The sequence below is a fragment of the Equus quagga genome, chromosome 20, assembly GCF_021613505.1.
Source record: "Equus quagga isolate Etosha38 chromosome 20, UCLA_HA_Equagga_1.0, whole genome shotgun sequence".
NCBI lineage: Eukaryota > Metazoa > Chordata > Mammalia > Perissodactyla > Equidae > Equus > Equus quagga.
In genome coordinates, this window is record NC_060286.1 from 2,122,741 (window position 1) to 2,135,452 (window position 12,712).

At 51.7% G+C, this 12,712-nt stretch overlaps 1 protein-coding gene across 6 annotated transcripts in view; it reads left to right on the forward strand.

Moving 5' to 3' along the window:
* Nucleotides 1–12,466, forward strand: part of SAMD4A (sterile alpha motif domain containing 4A) — a 202,553-nt gene extending 190,087 nt beyond the window's left edge. For 4 of the 6 annotated variants that reach the window (XR_006886388.1, XR_006886390.1, XR_006886389.1 and 1 more), the window contains 3 exons: nt 2,954–3,037; nt 3,422–4,266; nt 8,188–12,466. Coding sequence is in view for 2 of the 6 variants with exons in the window: in XM_046647862.1 (XP_046503818.1) it covers nt 2,954–3,037; nt 8,188–8,216 (113 nt within the window). In the remaining 4 variants the exon portion in view is untranslated. The remainder of the gene's footprint in view (nt 1–2,953; nt 3,038–3,421; nt 4,267–8,187) is intronic. The other 2 variants (XM_046647862.1, XM_046647863.1) reach the window with 1 other exon arrangement.
* Nucleotides 12,467–12,712: the final 246 nt, after the last annotated feature.

Here is a 12,712-nt window from a genome sequence, read left to right on the forward strand (position 1 = left end):
GTCCGGTAGTGGGAGATTGCGAGTACTCAGAGATCACTGGGATGGTCAGGTAGTGGGGGATTTCTAGTACTCAGAGATCACTGGGATGACCTGCTCGTGGGCGTGTTTCTAGTACTCAGAGATCACTGGGAGGGTCTGATAGTGGGGGGATTTCTTGTACTCAGAGATGTCGTCTGAGCTAAGGAATGAGCCTGCTTTAAGCAACAGCAGAGAATCTCCGAGTCTTTCCTTTTTGCCTCACTGAAGATTCGAAACTACATCTGCCTGGCCAGTTACAGCTGGGGCCCCAGATGAACGCAGGGAGCCCTGCGGTCAGCAGCAGCCATAGCAGGAGCTGCCCAAGTGCCTCTCTGAGGCTTTAAGAGCTCTGCCCACCAAGCTACACGTGGCTGAGGGCTTCTTGGCTGAGATGGAAGCTGTTATCCATCCAGCTGGTCTCCCTCTGTCTTGTGTGTGGGGGAGATGCCACAGATCTGTTTTTATCAAATACACAATTAAAAAGTCACACTATTAGGAAACTCTGGAGTGTGAACATATGGGCTTCTCGCAAGACTAGAATTTCTCAGTGCCGCTCTGAGAGTGGTGGGGGTTACGACTCCCCATTGCACCCGAGAGAAGAGCTGGAGGATCAAAAGCAAGCACGCCAACTTTCACCCTAAAAGAGCAGCCACGGAGGTTGGTGATTCTGGAGTGGAGAGCCCCGCCTTTTGCAGCCCCCTTTTTGGAACATGCAATCCCAGGCTTGGAAAATGGCTTTTTGCTGCGTGTTGGCAAGAAATCCTGCAGCTGAAACACTTCTCTCTCCAAATGTCGAGCATCTTTATTTATCCAAATCTCTCCACAGTGTTTGTTTAAAGGGGAGTGCTAGAGAGTAAACTAAATTTTACAATGAGCATATGGATGGCTATAATTGCTGAGGGGTTTTTTTTTTCATATTTGCTAACTAGCTATATATAAAATTGTGTTTCTATTTTACAGATTTCACACCCTGAAGGCTGCTAATTTTTGCATGCATATGATTTTCACATGAATGGATGAAAATACTAAAATACTCTTCTCTCTGGATTGTCTAATTGCTCCGACCCTACTCTGAGGGAAACAGTGGGTGGGGTGGGCGAGACCCTTCCTTTCTGCCTGGCTCCAGCTCCTAGAGGCCTGACTGGCCTCTGCCCTCTCAGGAGTTGGTGCAGGTGTCTTCCAGATCCATCGATGCCAGAACTTGGGTCAGAAAGAACCCTATCTGCTCCCCAGCACTTTTCATATTGATCCACTTGCCAACCTTTTCTTTGAGAATTTTAAGTAACGGAAACAACATGTGCCTCTGAATTAGCTATAATGCGGACACAGACTGCAGAGACCTAAATGCATAGCTGACCGAGGGAAACAAATACTGTGGTTTAGCCGTTGGTTTCAACTTCCTAGCCCACCAAACCGCCAACTGCATTTTTAATGCCCTCCCCACTCTGGCCACAGTGCCCCCCGGGGAGACGTGAAGGAGCAAGGAAGTGGCCTGAGTCTGGGCCACAGCCCTCTCACCGCTTGACAGGTGGAAGAGCTGAGGCCAACAAAGGCTGCAGCTCCCCAAGGTCACCACGAAGACCACGGCGACGCTGGGAGCACCCAGGCACTCGGCACTGAGTCTTCTTCTGCTGCCCATGTAGGGGTTCAGATTCTCAGCTGTCAGATATCCTCCTAGTTCTTGCTCTGTCGTTTCCATCCCTCAGTGGACATGTGTGAGGTGTGCAGAAGGCCGTGGCCAGGTCTCCTGGAGACTCAGCAGTGTATGCAAGCACTGCTGCTGTCTGCAAGGTGCCTCCAGGCTCTTGTGGATGTTCAGGAGCCCCGCAGGGCGAGGGACAAGGGGGTGCTGACTGTGAGGGCCCAGCAGAGCAGAGGAGGAGGTCCAGGGCTGCATCCCACTCACAGGAGGCGGGGCTGGAGCCTGGAGAGAGAGGGAGGCCAGCTGGTAGAGGGCATCAGGGTTAGAATGCACACAGCACTGCCATGGGCAGTGGAACATGCAGAGCAGGCGCCTTGGCCCTTCCTTCTGAGCGCCTGGGGCTGAGAGGGTCAACTGGCACCCGCCTGCACTGCGGGCAAGCAGCGCCCCTGGAGTCAGCATTGTGGGCTCTTGTCTCAGCTCCCTGTTAGCCGGCAGACTTGACGAGTCACTGAGCCTATCTGAGCCCCGCTTGGGAACGGGGCACCCGACACAGTCTTGGACTCAGAAGAGGCGCTTGCCGTGCTATGGTTCCTGCGCCAGGCCCGGTTCTAGGCACAGGAACAGAGCCACGTCCTGCTCCAGTGAAGCAGACGCTCAATGCAGGAGGCAGCAGATAAATACATAATACGTCAGCTGTTGGTGACAGCTACGAAGAAAGAGAAAGCAGAGGAAAGGCATGGGGGAGAGGTTCTGTTCACATACAGTGAACAGAAAGTCCTTTATAAGGAGACAGTAGAGCCAGAGACATGCAGGCAGGGAGAGAGCAAGCCATGGAAACGTCTAGGGACCAGCATTCTGGACAGAGGGAGCAGCAGTGCAAAGGCCCTAGGGTAGCAGAGGCCCTGGGATAGAGTGAAGGGAGGGCACAGCTGTACAAGGACAGAGACGTAGCAAGAGGCCAGATCGCGTGGGGCCTTTGCAGACCATGGCAGGGGTGGCTTTTACTCTGATGGGAAGCTGCTGGAGGGTTCTGAGCAGAGGGCTGACAGACTATGACTATGACCAGCTATTTTTAGTCACTGGGTTTTCTTCCAGCTACCCATGTTCACAGCAGCCTCTGTGTGTCTAACAGACCTCAGAGGTTAGCTGAACCTGAGTGTAACCCTCTGTGCTGGCCTGACAGGTTCCCTGAGTCCTCCCACCCTGGCAGGTGGGGCCAGGTGGCACCAAGCAGACTTTCTCCTTGTTCTTAGAGACCCTGTCACCAATATAACCCTTTGTCCCCTGCAGAATTCCAGCTTCCCGTGACTGAACCTGACATCAACAACAGGCTGGAGTCCTTGTGCCTCAGTATGACCGAGCATGCCCTGGGAGGTAAGTGTGTCCTCCAGCGCGTTACTGCACACCCGGGAGGACTACCGGCCATCTGCTGTCTACACTCGGGGGGGTGAGAAGGGCACAAGGAGGAGTGGGCAGGTGACAGAGAGAGAGTGGCCTCGGGTGCTGGTGGACCCTCATCCCACCACCCCACCCTGGGGGACCCACAGCACTGGCTCCTGGGTGGTCAGGGACCTGGAGCTGAGGCCGGGAGTCAGGAGCCCGAGCCGGGAGCTGTGGACACATCCCCCACCGCGCTGGGTTCCTTCCTTCTCAGCACCCGAGTTCCCAACCTGGTCCAAGCGTCGTATCCCAGCATGCTCTCCAAACAGAATTTTTGAAACAAAGATCCCCGCTTGTTTTTCTGTCTCCCTGCTCCAGATGGCTCCCTCGGGCCTGGAGCCTGGTGGCTGGTGTGGGCACAGCAGCCCGCGGGCACCTCCCTCCAGGTTGGACTCACCGCCGGCCCTGGGAAGTTTGGCTGATGGAGGAGAGAGGTCCATCCCTTCCTGCCAACCTCCAGGAGGCTGAGTCCCGGGCACCCAGAGAGGCCTCCTGTGCCCCATCCCGGGAGCCGGCAGCCATCTCCAGGCTGGGCACGCTCACCCTCCAGAGAGGCCCCCACACCCCTGGAGCTCTGGCCGCCTGGGGGAACGGCCGCCCACTGCTGCTCCAGAGAGCTCTGTCCTCCTGACCAGGGACTTGTAGGTTTTTAGTCTCTGAAACACAGTCTTATCCTGAAAGCAAATATGAGACAGGTCAATGCTCTTCATGGAGCAGAGTGGAGAGCCAGGGCGGTACCCGCTGACCTCACGTGCAGCATTCTCCACACCTCGGTACAGAAGGGAGCGAGCCAGGGCGTCCTGGGCCTGCTGACCAAATGGTGGCAGGAGCGCCCAGCTCCTTCCATGACCTCCCTGGGGTTCCAGGAACCCCATTTGCAAACACTGCCCTTTCCTTTGGCCACTCAGATCCTAAAAGCTTCGCAGCATCATTGCGCCATCCTTAGTACTCCGGGGCCAGGTGCTACCAGCTGCTCTTCTCCAGCTAACTGAGGAGATTGGGTCAGCACACCCATAACCTGATGCATAATGGGAAACAACCCAAAGATCCATCTACGGATGAACAAAACGTACTATAGCTGTGCACTGGAATTTCAGTCAGCCTTAAAAAGGAAGGAAATACTGACGCGTGCTACAAGACGGATGAACCTTGAAAACATTATAGTAAGTGAAAGAAGCCAGACTTTAAGACCAGGCAGTGTATGATCCAATCATGAGCTTGAGAATTGTCCAGAAGAGGCAAGCCTGTCGAGCAGAAGGTATAGGTGAGGGCGGGGCGTGGAGGGTGGCTGCCGCTGGGAACCAGATTTCTCTTGGGGGTGATGAAAATATTCTAGAATTAGATAGTAGCGATGTGAATTTCCTAAAACCACTGAATGGTGAAATTTGTGTATGTGAATTATGTCTCAATTTTTTAAAAGGGAAGCCCCCCAGACCCTGAGTCATCAGGCCGAGCTCCGCCCGCTGCAGGCAGCCCCCGTGCCCTCCCGCTGCCAGTGGTTGTGGGAGGAGAGTGAGCCAGGAGAGCTGCCCTTTGCCCCAGGGCTCCATAAAGCTCGGACAGTGGGCATGGTGCACGCGCCTACCGTCAAGTACTAACATTATCGTCACTAGCAGCAGGAATGCCAAATGCTCTTTTTTAAAGGGAGGTTTTCATTGAAAAGACCGTTTTTTAGCTCATTCTTCTATTTTTACAGAAAACCTCTCTGAACTGATGTTTTTGCTAACGTTCTCATCTTGCTACTCTGCTACACCCTTGTTTGCTGTGTTTTTCTCAGCAAGCCCCTCTGGAGTGAAGCCTCGAAGCAGTTCCCGTGCAGAGAATGCAGATTAAGTTGAGGGTGGCCGGGTTGGGCACCCTGGCGGTGCCCTCCCACTAGGACGGCACCTCTTTGCTCGCTGACCCCTTCCGGGTGCCAGGGAAGATGGCCCTGCTGGGGACGGAATGCCCATGAGTTAAGCCATCCTGCAGGAGGACGAGGACTCGGGAGGGGGAAGCAGAGTAGAAGAGGCCCGTCCGCCTGGGCCTCAGGGCAGCACGGGGAGCCGTCCGAGGTCCCGGGACACCAGGGCCCAGCGTGGCCATTCCAGGCGGCTGGTCGGGCCCCAGGCCCTCTCAGTGTCTGCTCAGTCTGCCGCCGCCTCCTCCTGCGCGTCTCAGCTCCTTTTCTCTCTGGCCTTCCCTTGCCACCTCTCCTCCCGGTCGCCCCGGCCCCCTGACAGACCCACCGGAAGCCAGGGGCTGGGCTGCCTCTGCCATCTTGGTTTGTGAGCCCTTATTTACGGCTTTCCTCTGGCTCAGCTGGGCTTGCTCCTGACCGGCAGCCCCGGGTGTTCAGGAAAACCCAGCACCAAGCCTGGCCGTCATCCTCCTCCTGCGGAGGGTTAAACGGGCAGAAAGATCCCCGGCTACACAAGCGAGGCTCCTCCCAGCAGAACGGAGTCTGCAGTGAGCCGCACCGTGAAGAGGGACGCACGGCCCACTCTCGGCCGTTCTGGGGTCACGTTTCACACGATCCCCTTACCATTCCTTCTCACCTGTTCTCTTTAGTCTTTCTCACGACTTACAGCCCCACTTCTAGCCAATATGGAGACTTTGTGCAAATTAGAAAAAGGCTCCGCTTTCTCAAGATGCTGTTCTGCAATTTATTTGAAATTTGTCCTAATAACTATAGAACCTATGATGGCTGCATGTGATTGGCACCCTCTGGAGTTGTTCAGTGCACAGCTTGCACAACTGTAAATGATCAGTCTGGACTTATCTATTGGTCATTTCCCTGCAGATGAATACCATCACACTTGGAGGATGAGGTATGGGGTTAGGAGTCTGTGAAAATGTGACTTGGGGTTGCCTTAGTTGAGATTTTCATGTTTCCAGCTCCCCTCTTCCGCAGCTACGAAGGGTTGACATCAATGAGTGGGCCCGTGAGTCCCAGCAAGACTGTGCACTGCACTTCTACAGCCCCCCCACACACAGCTCGCTGTTCTCCCCCCACGCGCGCCCCTGTGTGCACGCGCACGCAGTTCGCTGTTCTCCTCCCCATGCGCGCCCCTGTGTGCACGCGCACGCAGTTCGCTGTTCTCCCCCTACGCGCGCCCCTGTGTGCACGCGCACACAGCTCACTGTTCCCACAGCCAGTTACCACTGCAGAGCCCCCGGGAGGCTCACGCTGACACCCGCGGGGCTCGGGGAGAGGTTATGGATTGTAAATTCACATCTGGGGGCCGCTAGGATTGATGATCGGATACCAGAAACGCGCTCAGGGCCCATCTGCTTCCCTACTTTAGAACCTCTCCAAAAATTGAGTAGAACTTTACACACACTCCCGCACGCGCACGTAAAACTGGGGAAATCCACATAAGATCAGGGGATTGTATCAACATCAGTATCTTGGTGGTAAGATTATAGTTTTGCAAAATGTTACATTGGGGGAAACCTGGTGCTATTTCCTACAACTTCCTGTGAATCTACAATGATCTCAGTAAAAATTTCAGTGAAAGAAACGTTTCTCCTCCAAGTCCCTGCTGGTGAGACGCTGGCCGGGCCCCGCCCATGAGGAGGCCAGGGGACACGGCAGTGGACTCAGCACTGCTCCATGTCACCTAGGTCCTCCTGCCACCCCCCCCCCAACACTCTGCCACTCCCTTCTCATCCCTGAGTTCTGCCTACTGAATGGAGACGCTCTGTGTGGTAGAGCAGGCAGTGACATCCAGGCTTAGACAGGACCCATCTGTGCACATCTGGATATCAGCAAAACCAAGGAGGCATCCTGCATCTCTCCCTGGCCTTCATTTAGTAGTCAGTGAACACAGTTACTTCTCCCTCCTACGCTGGCTAATCCGTGCCCCTCTCTGCTGATGGGATAAGCCCTTCTCAGCCCTAGCGTGGACCACTGTAGGGGTCCTGTTGCCACCAGCCTTATCCTTCCTCAGGTCATGTGACACACCTGGCAGAGAAACAGTTCTAGAATCAGATCTGGTTAGTCTACTGCTCTTAGTTCCCCAGGTGCCTGTGTCCAAGCTCCCGTCCACGGTACACAGGACTCTTGTGGTCTGGTCCTGAGGGCTCTCCTATGGTCAGCAGACAACCAAAGGGGCCGGGCAACCATCAGCTCCCCCTGCTGTCTGTCTCACTCATGGCCTCTGATATGCATGCCCCCCACTTTCTCTATAGCCTGGTTTCGCTGACTCCCCATAATATAGACATGGCATAGCCTGGGTGGCCTCAGCACTCTCCCACTTCTGCAGTATCTTTCAGTTCCAAGCGCCCACAACATCTAACTATGGTGTCACTGCCCCCAGTCAAATTCTTGAGACAGAGAATCTGGATGAATTTGGGTTGGATGCATCCTCCTGGTCTGATCAGTGGGAACCATGGATCCGAGTCATAGGTACCTCATCCCCAGTCTTTCAGCGGGGACTCAGGGTGAGGGGGAGATGCTCACAAAGAAGGGATGTGAGCTAGACACATCCACCTGCATGTCTATTGCAGCCCCCCTGGCTCTTGAGCCACGTCTGCTACCACTCCTCTATTCCTCCATCCTTCACCCTAAACTTCCAGCCCAACGCCAGCCCCACTGCTGATGACCAGCACCACACCCATGCGTGAGCTGTGTGCGCTCCCCACGCTCATGCTTTCATGCCACCTCTCTTCTCCTACAGCACCATCTTACAAAGCTCTTTTTCTTTCTCTGTGAAACTGTCCTTGACTTCCAGGGGTGACTTAAACATTCCTTTCTCCATATTCCTGCTGTGCCCGGTACATACTCCATTATGGAATTATCACTCCTCTGTCATGGGGGTTGCCATGGCTGTGTCCTGACTATGCTGTGAGTGCCTGGTGGGTGAGGATTAGGTCTTTAAATCTTGGTTCCCAGGCTCGTTGTGGCTCCTGGCAGAAATAGCTGTTCCCCAGATGTTGAGTGGGTAGAGGTGAACGAGTGAACAAATGAGTGAATGAATGAATGGATTTAGCCCCCACCTGGCCTCTGAGGCTGGGAGGCCCAGCTGCGTGGCATTGGGGTAGGTAGGCACGAACGGAGCTTTTTACTCCCCCGTGCCCACATGTGCTTCTTTCTCTCACAGACGGGGTTGACCGGACCTCCACAATCTAGAAGCTGAAGATGCGAGCGACTGCGCTGGCCGTGAAATCGACTGCTGTGGGCCCAGTGCCAGCTGTCTGCGGGGCTGCACGGAGTCCTCCAGATACTTCGCAGCCTTTTCCCTGGTCCCTCTCCCATTTTGATTTTGTGAGAGCGTAGGTCGTCCTTGTAAACATATCAGTAGACCTGGGCTTGGTTATTTTGTCATTTGTTTCTGTTGTGGGATGGCTTGGTGTGGGGTGGGGTGGGGTCTCTAAGGAAACCTGAGACTGGGAGGGGGTGGAGGGGATACAGGTGGCTTCCTGGATGGAAAGAGGCAAAAACAGACTACTACCGTGAACGAGGAGAGAGAGACACAGCAGAGAAGCAGAGCCCAGCCCTGGAGCCTTCTAGACCGCTCCACCTGCAGTCAGGCCCCAGGAGGAAGTCATGGATACGTGCGACCAAAGCAAGATGGCGGCTCCCCTCTTCTGCCCCCCAGTTGGGTTTCCTAGAGGCCCCTGCCTGGAGCCGAGCGCACGAGAGGCCATGTGGCAACAGGGGAGAGGGGAGAAAGTCCCTCTGACACAATTTCGGATAAACTTTGATTTGTGTATTGTTTACAAAACAATTTTAAAGGGTACATAATGTCTAAAGAGTTTGGATAGAACTTCTCTTCCTACTATGGTTTTTGTAAAGGATTTGTTGATATGGATTCTTTTTTTCTTCTATTTTTCTACTAGCAGCAGGGTTGTCTTTCCAAATGGCTGCCAAGCTCTGCTTCCCGGGGAGACGCAGGCCGACCGGCGTTCACCTCGGGGGGGCGGAGCGTGCAGGTGGACTTGAAGGACAAGGATGTGGCTGGACGGGCAGAGCACTGGTGAGGGCACAAGGAGACAGCACCGTGTAGTCAGTTAGGGGTTTGCTCTCTGGTCACCTAGAGATCCTAAGAGAATGCCGCAGCCCCTTTCTGTGCTGGATGTGCTTCTCACCCAGAGGCCTCCCCTCCTCCTCGCCTACCATGGGCTTCATCCCAGCCGCCACAGCCTCGCCCCCACGCACAGCTGGGATAAGGACCGCAGGAGGAGAAAGGCAAGGACCCACGTTTTTCCCTTGCAAGAGGCCTTAATACCCTTCAGAGAAGGAGCTCAAAACACGCAGTGCAGTTGCTGTGGGAACCTGAGCCTGGGGGCTGTACCCCCTTGGCTGGCTCCCTGCCGAGGACGAGGAGGAGAGCAGGGCCCAGCAATGGTGTATAAACACATCAGCAAGTGGCAGAGAGAGCTGCGAGGAGATGCGCGGCCCAGGTGGGCAGCGAAAGAAGATGTGTGAAGGGTCAAGTTCAGGATGGAAAGGACGGTTCTGTCCACATGGTATTGTCGGGGATTGGCTGTGGTGTTGGCTGATCCATCCATCCACACGGAAGGGATGTAACCCTAGTTACATAGTGAGAGATTCACAGACTTCGCTACCACAAAGTAACAGCTCTGTTTCTTAAGGGCAAGAAAGATTATGTTTCAGAATTAGACACAATGGAGGGTTTAGAGGAAATCAAAGAGGAGTTGTGCTCTGCACTGGAGAATTGGGTTGCGTGAATGCTCTGTCAGAGGTGAGAGCAGGGAGATGGTATAAGGTCTGTTTATTAAATGGGTGAATCTAGTGCCATTTTTTTGTTTAGTGAAGACAGAGTCGAAATTGAAGAGATCAGACCATGAAAATCACCGCACACTTATTTTTTTTTGTTTTATGAAGTAAATACAGATTTAAAAGGCCTTAATGAAATCCAAGCAACTTTCTTTTACCTTGAAGATTAAAAATGTACACCCAACGCAGCACTGGACATTGTAACAAGGCTTTTGAAGTTTCTTTAAGGTCTAAAAAGGTGGGTGCGTCTCACTGCAGAGAGCCGTTAGCAAGCAGGGAAGACTGGAGCCTGCGGTGCCAGGCATCGCATAAAGAGGCCTCTCTGGGCGCCTGCATTCTAAAGATGCAAATCCACGTGCAGAAGGAGGCAACAGTTCTTAGTTGGTTTTTTTTTAACCAAGTGCCATTAACATTCACTGTCCACACCCTTTCTCTAAACCAGCTGAGTGTTACTTGGGGAATGTGTTGGGATGGACGATCACCTATGAGGCGGGAAGAACGGGACAAAGAGGTTGAAGGGCAAAGGTAAGAGCAGAGGGTTTGCGAAGGTGTTTTTTGGATGCTGAGAAAGTTAATAGAAGAAAAAGCAATGGTGTTACATATCTCACAGAGAGATGAGAACGCATTCAGATCTGCTGCAAAATAGATATGTCCACAAAGACTCGGGCTGTTCAAAACAGATTGTGAACACAATCACGTTAGCATGAATCCTTTAAAAGGACGAATACCTTAAAGTATTTGCAAATCTGAATTTCTATTTATTCCTTCATTGAATATAGAAACAATGGTTATCTGATTATTAGAGAGATTATTTTGGATATGTTACTTATTAACTTGCTATGGCTGGTAACCATGATAAAGTCTGTTATTAATAACAACATAATTCTTTTTTTAAAACAAAAGAAAAGCTTATTTTTCATTGACCGTGTATAGATTTATCTACTTAGTTGTGTTTTGCTCTCAGTGCTTTAAGTTTTTTTAAGTTGAGTGTTCTGATAAATTTTAGGAGCTTGTCCCCACCTTGTTTTGAGTCCTGTGTTGACTGCAGGTATACAGCTCAATTGAAAAATCCTAAAGCAAAAGAACTTTCTTTATGAAAGAATCAAACAGTTGCATGCGTGAGGCTGTGCGGTCGGGTAGTTAGAAATAGAGCAGCAGTGCCTTTTTTTGTATTTGCCCATCGACCCCAGATGCAGCTGTTTTATATTAAGTAACTAGTAAACGTTAAAGATCTCAGAGTACAATATATTTCACTACATGTGTTTTCCCACTTGTTCTGATTTAAGCCGTGTGTATCTGGCACCTCTACCCCGTCCCAGGGACAGAGTGCTCTACGATATTGTTATCATGTCTGATGTTTTATTGGTGCTTTTTATTCATAGTGGTTTCTTACCGGAAACAGTAGGAAGACACACATGAACTGTGTGCAAGAAATGAAACATTGCTGCTGATAAGATTTTTTTTCCACATGCTTTTTAAGTTTCACTTTTTAAACAAGGGCCAGCAAGCAAAATAGATGCTGCTGGGTCTGCCTGCAGAGGGCGGCCGTGGCAGCAAGCTCTCGAATCCCATGCAGCCCTGCTCCCTTTTTGGTACTCAGGATTGGAGCTACAGCTGGGCCCCTCTCCCATTCGTTTGAAGAGACACTGAGGGAAACGACGTTTCCTTTTGAGGTGTCGTTGGCTGCCTTTTACGGAACGGGAGCCTTCGCCGGGTCCTTGTTGTCCTGCACCTCTTGCAGCTACTGCCCGGGCAGGGTATGTAGATGCCCATTCCCCCACCAGACCCAGATTTCACCGCGAGCGGGGCTGCGGCCCTGCGCTGGGCTGAATGCCTGGGCATGCAAGCAGAAGGGCAGCAAGGGGCGGAGAAGCCGGCGCCCGCCTCACTCGCCTTCTGGAGTTGTCTGCAGCAGGCGGCTCCAGCCTGGGTACAGGGAAGCAGCCTGACCCAGGCGCTTGGCTGTGCCTGCGACAGGAAGGACCTGCGGAAGGATAATTTGCACATGGGGCTGTGATAACACTAATAATGTTGGGTTTTTTTATTTTACAAGTCATCAGAGATGTTTGCAAAGTGAGTTTTATTTTTTTGTAATTCCTTTATCTTTCCTTAAAGGTGAATGTGTATTCCTCTGGGAGGAATAGGAAGAAAACAGAAATGTTAATAATGTCAAACAGAAGACTTCCTCCCTTATTAATATATAACCCTCATGTATTTATGCCTACTGTAAGCTGACTTTTAAAAAGCTTCCTTTTGTTGCATGCCCCGTGCAGGCACCCCTACGTACATGCATGCCTTTCGTCCTGTTTCCTGTATAAAGTTAGTGAACAGAGAGCTATTTTTGCCTAGTTCATGTTGCCAAGCAATGCATATTTTTTAAATTTGTCATAATATGGAAATAGCATGTTTGTTACATGTAAAAGCTTTCCTGATATACGGATACGCTAATGTTTGAAGATGCTCTTCTTTGCAAGTGTACAGTTTTCAAATGTTGTTACCAGTGAAACACCCTTGTGGTTTAAACTTGCTACAGTGTATTTATTACTCATTTCCTCCCATGTAACTAAATCATGGCTATATTTCATATCAACGTTATATTGAAAGTGAAGGGAAATGATTAATACAAGGTTTTGTAACACTGGTGTGTGTGTCTTTTTTTCTTTTTGTCAATATGATCGATTAGAAAAAAGGAACTGAATCTTAGAAGCAGGCCGGCGAGGAATAGCGAGGCTGACACCCCTGTAAACGAGTTCCACCCAACCACTCTATGCAAACTGTGTCTTCAACCATGAGCCAAAAAGGGCGAGAGGTATAAATATTGATACAGTTTGATGTGTGTCCAGAGTAGCCAATAAATGCGTCACCTGACTTGGGTGCATGTTGCT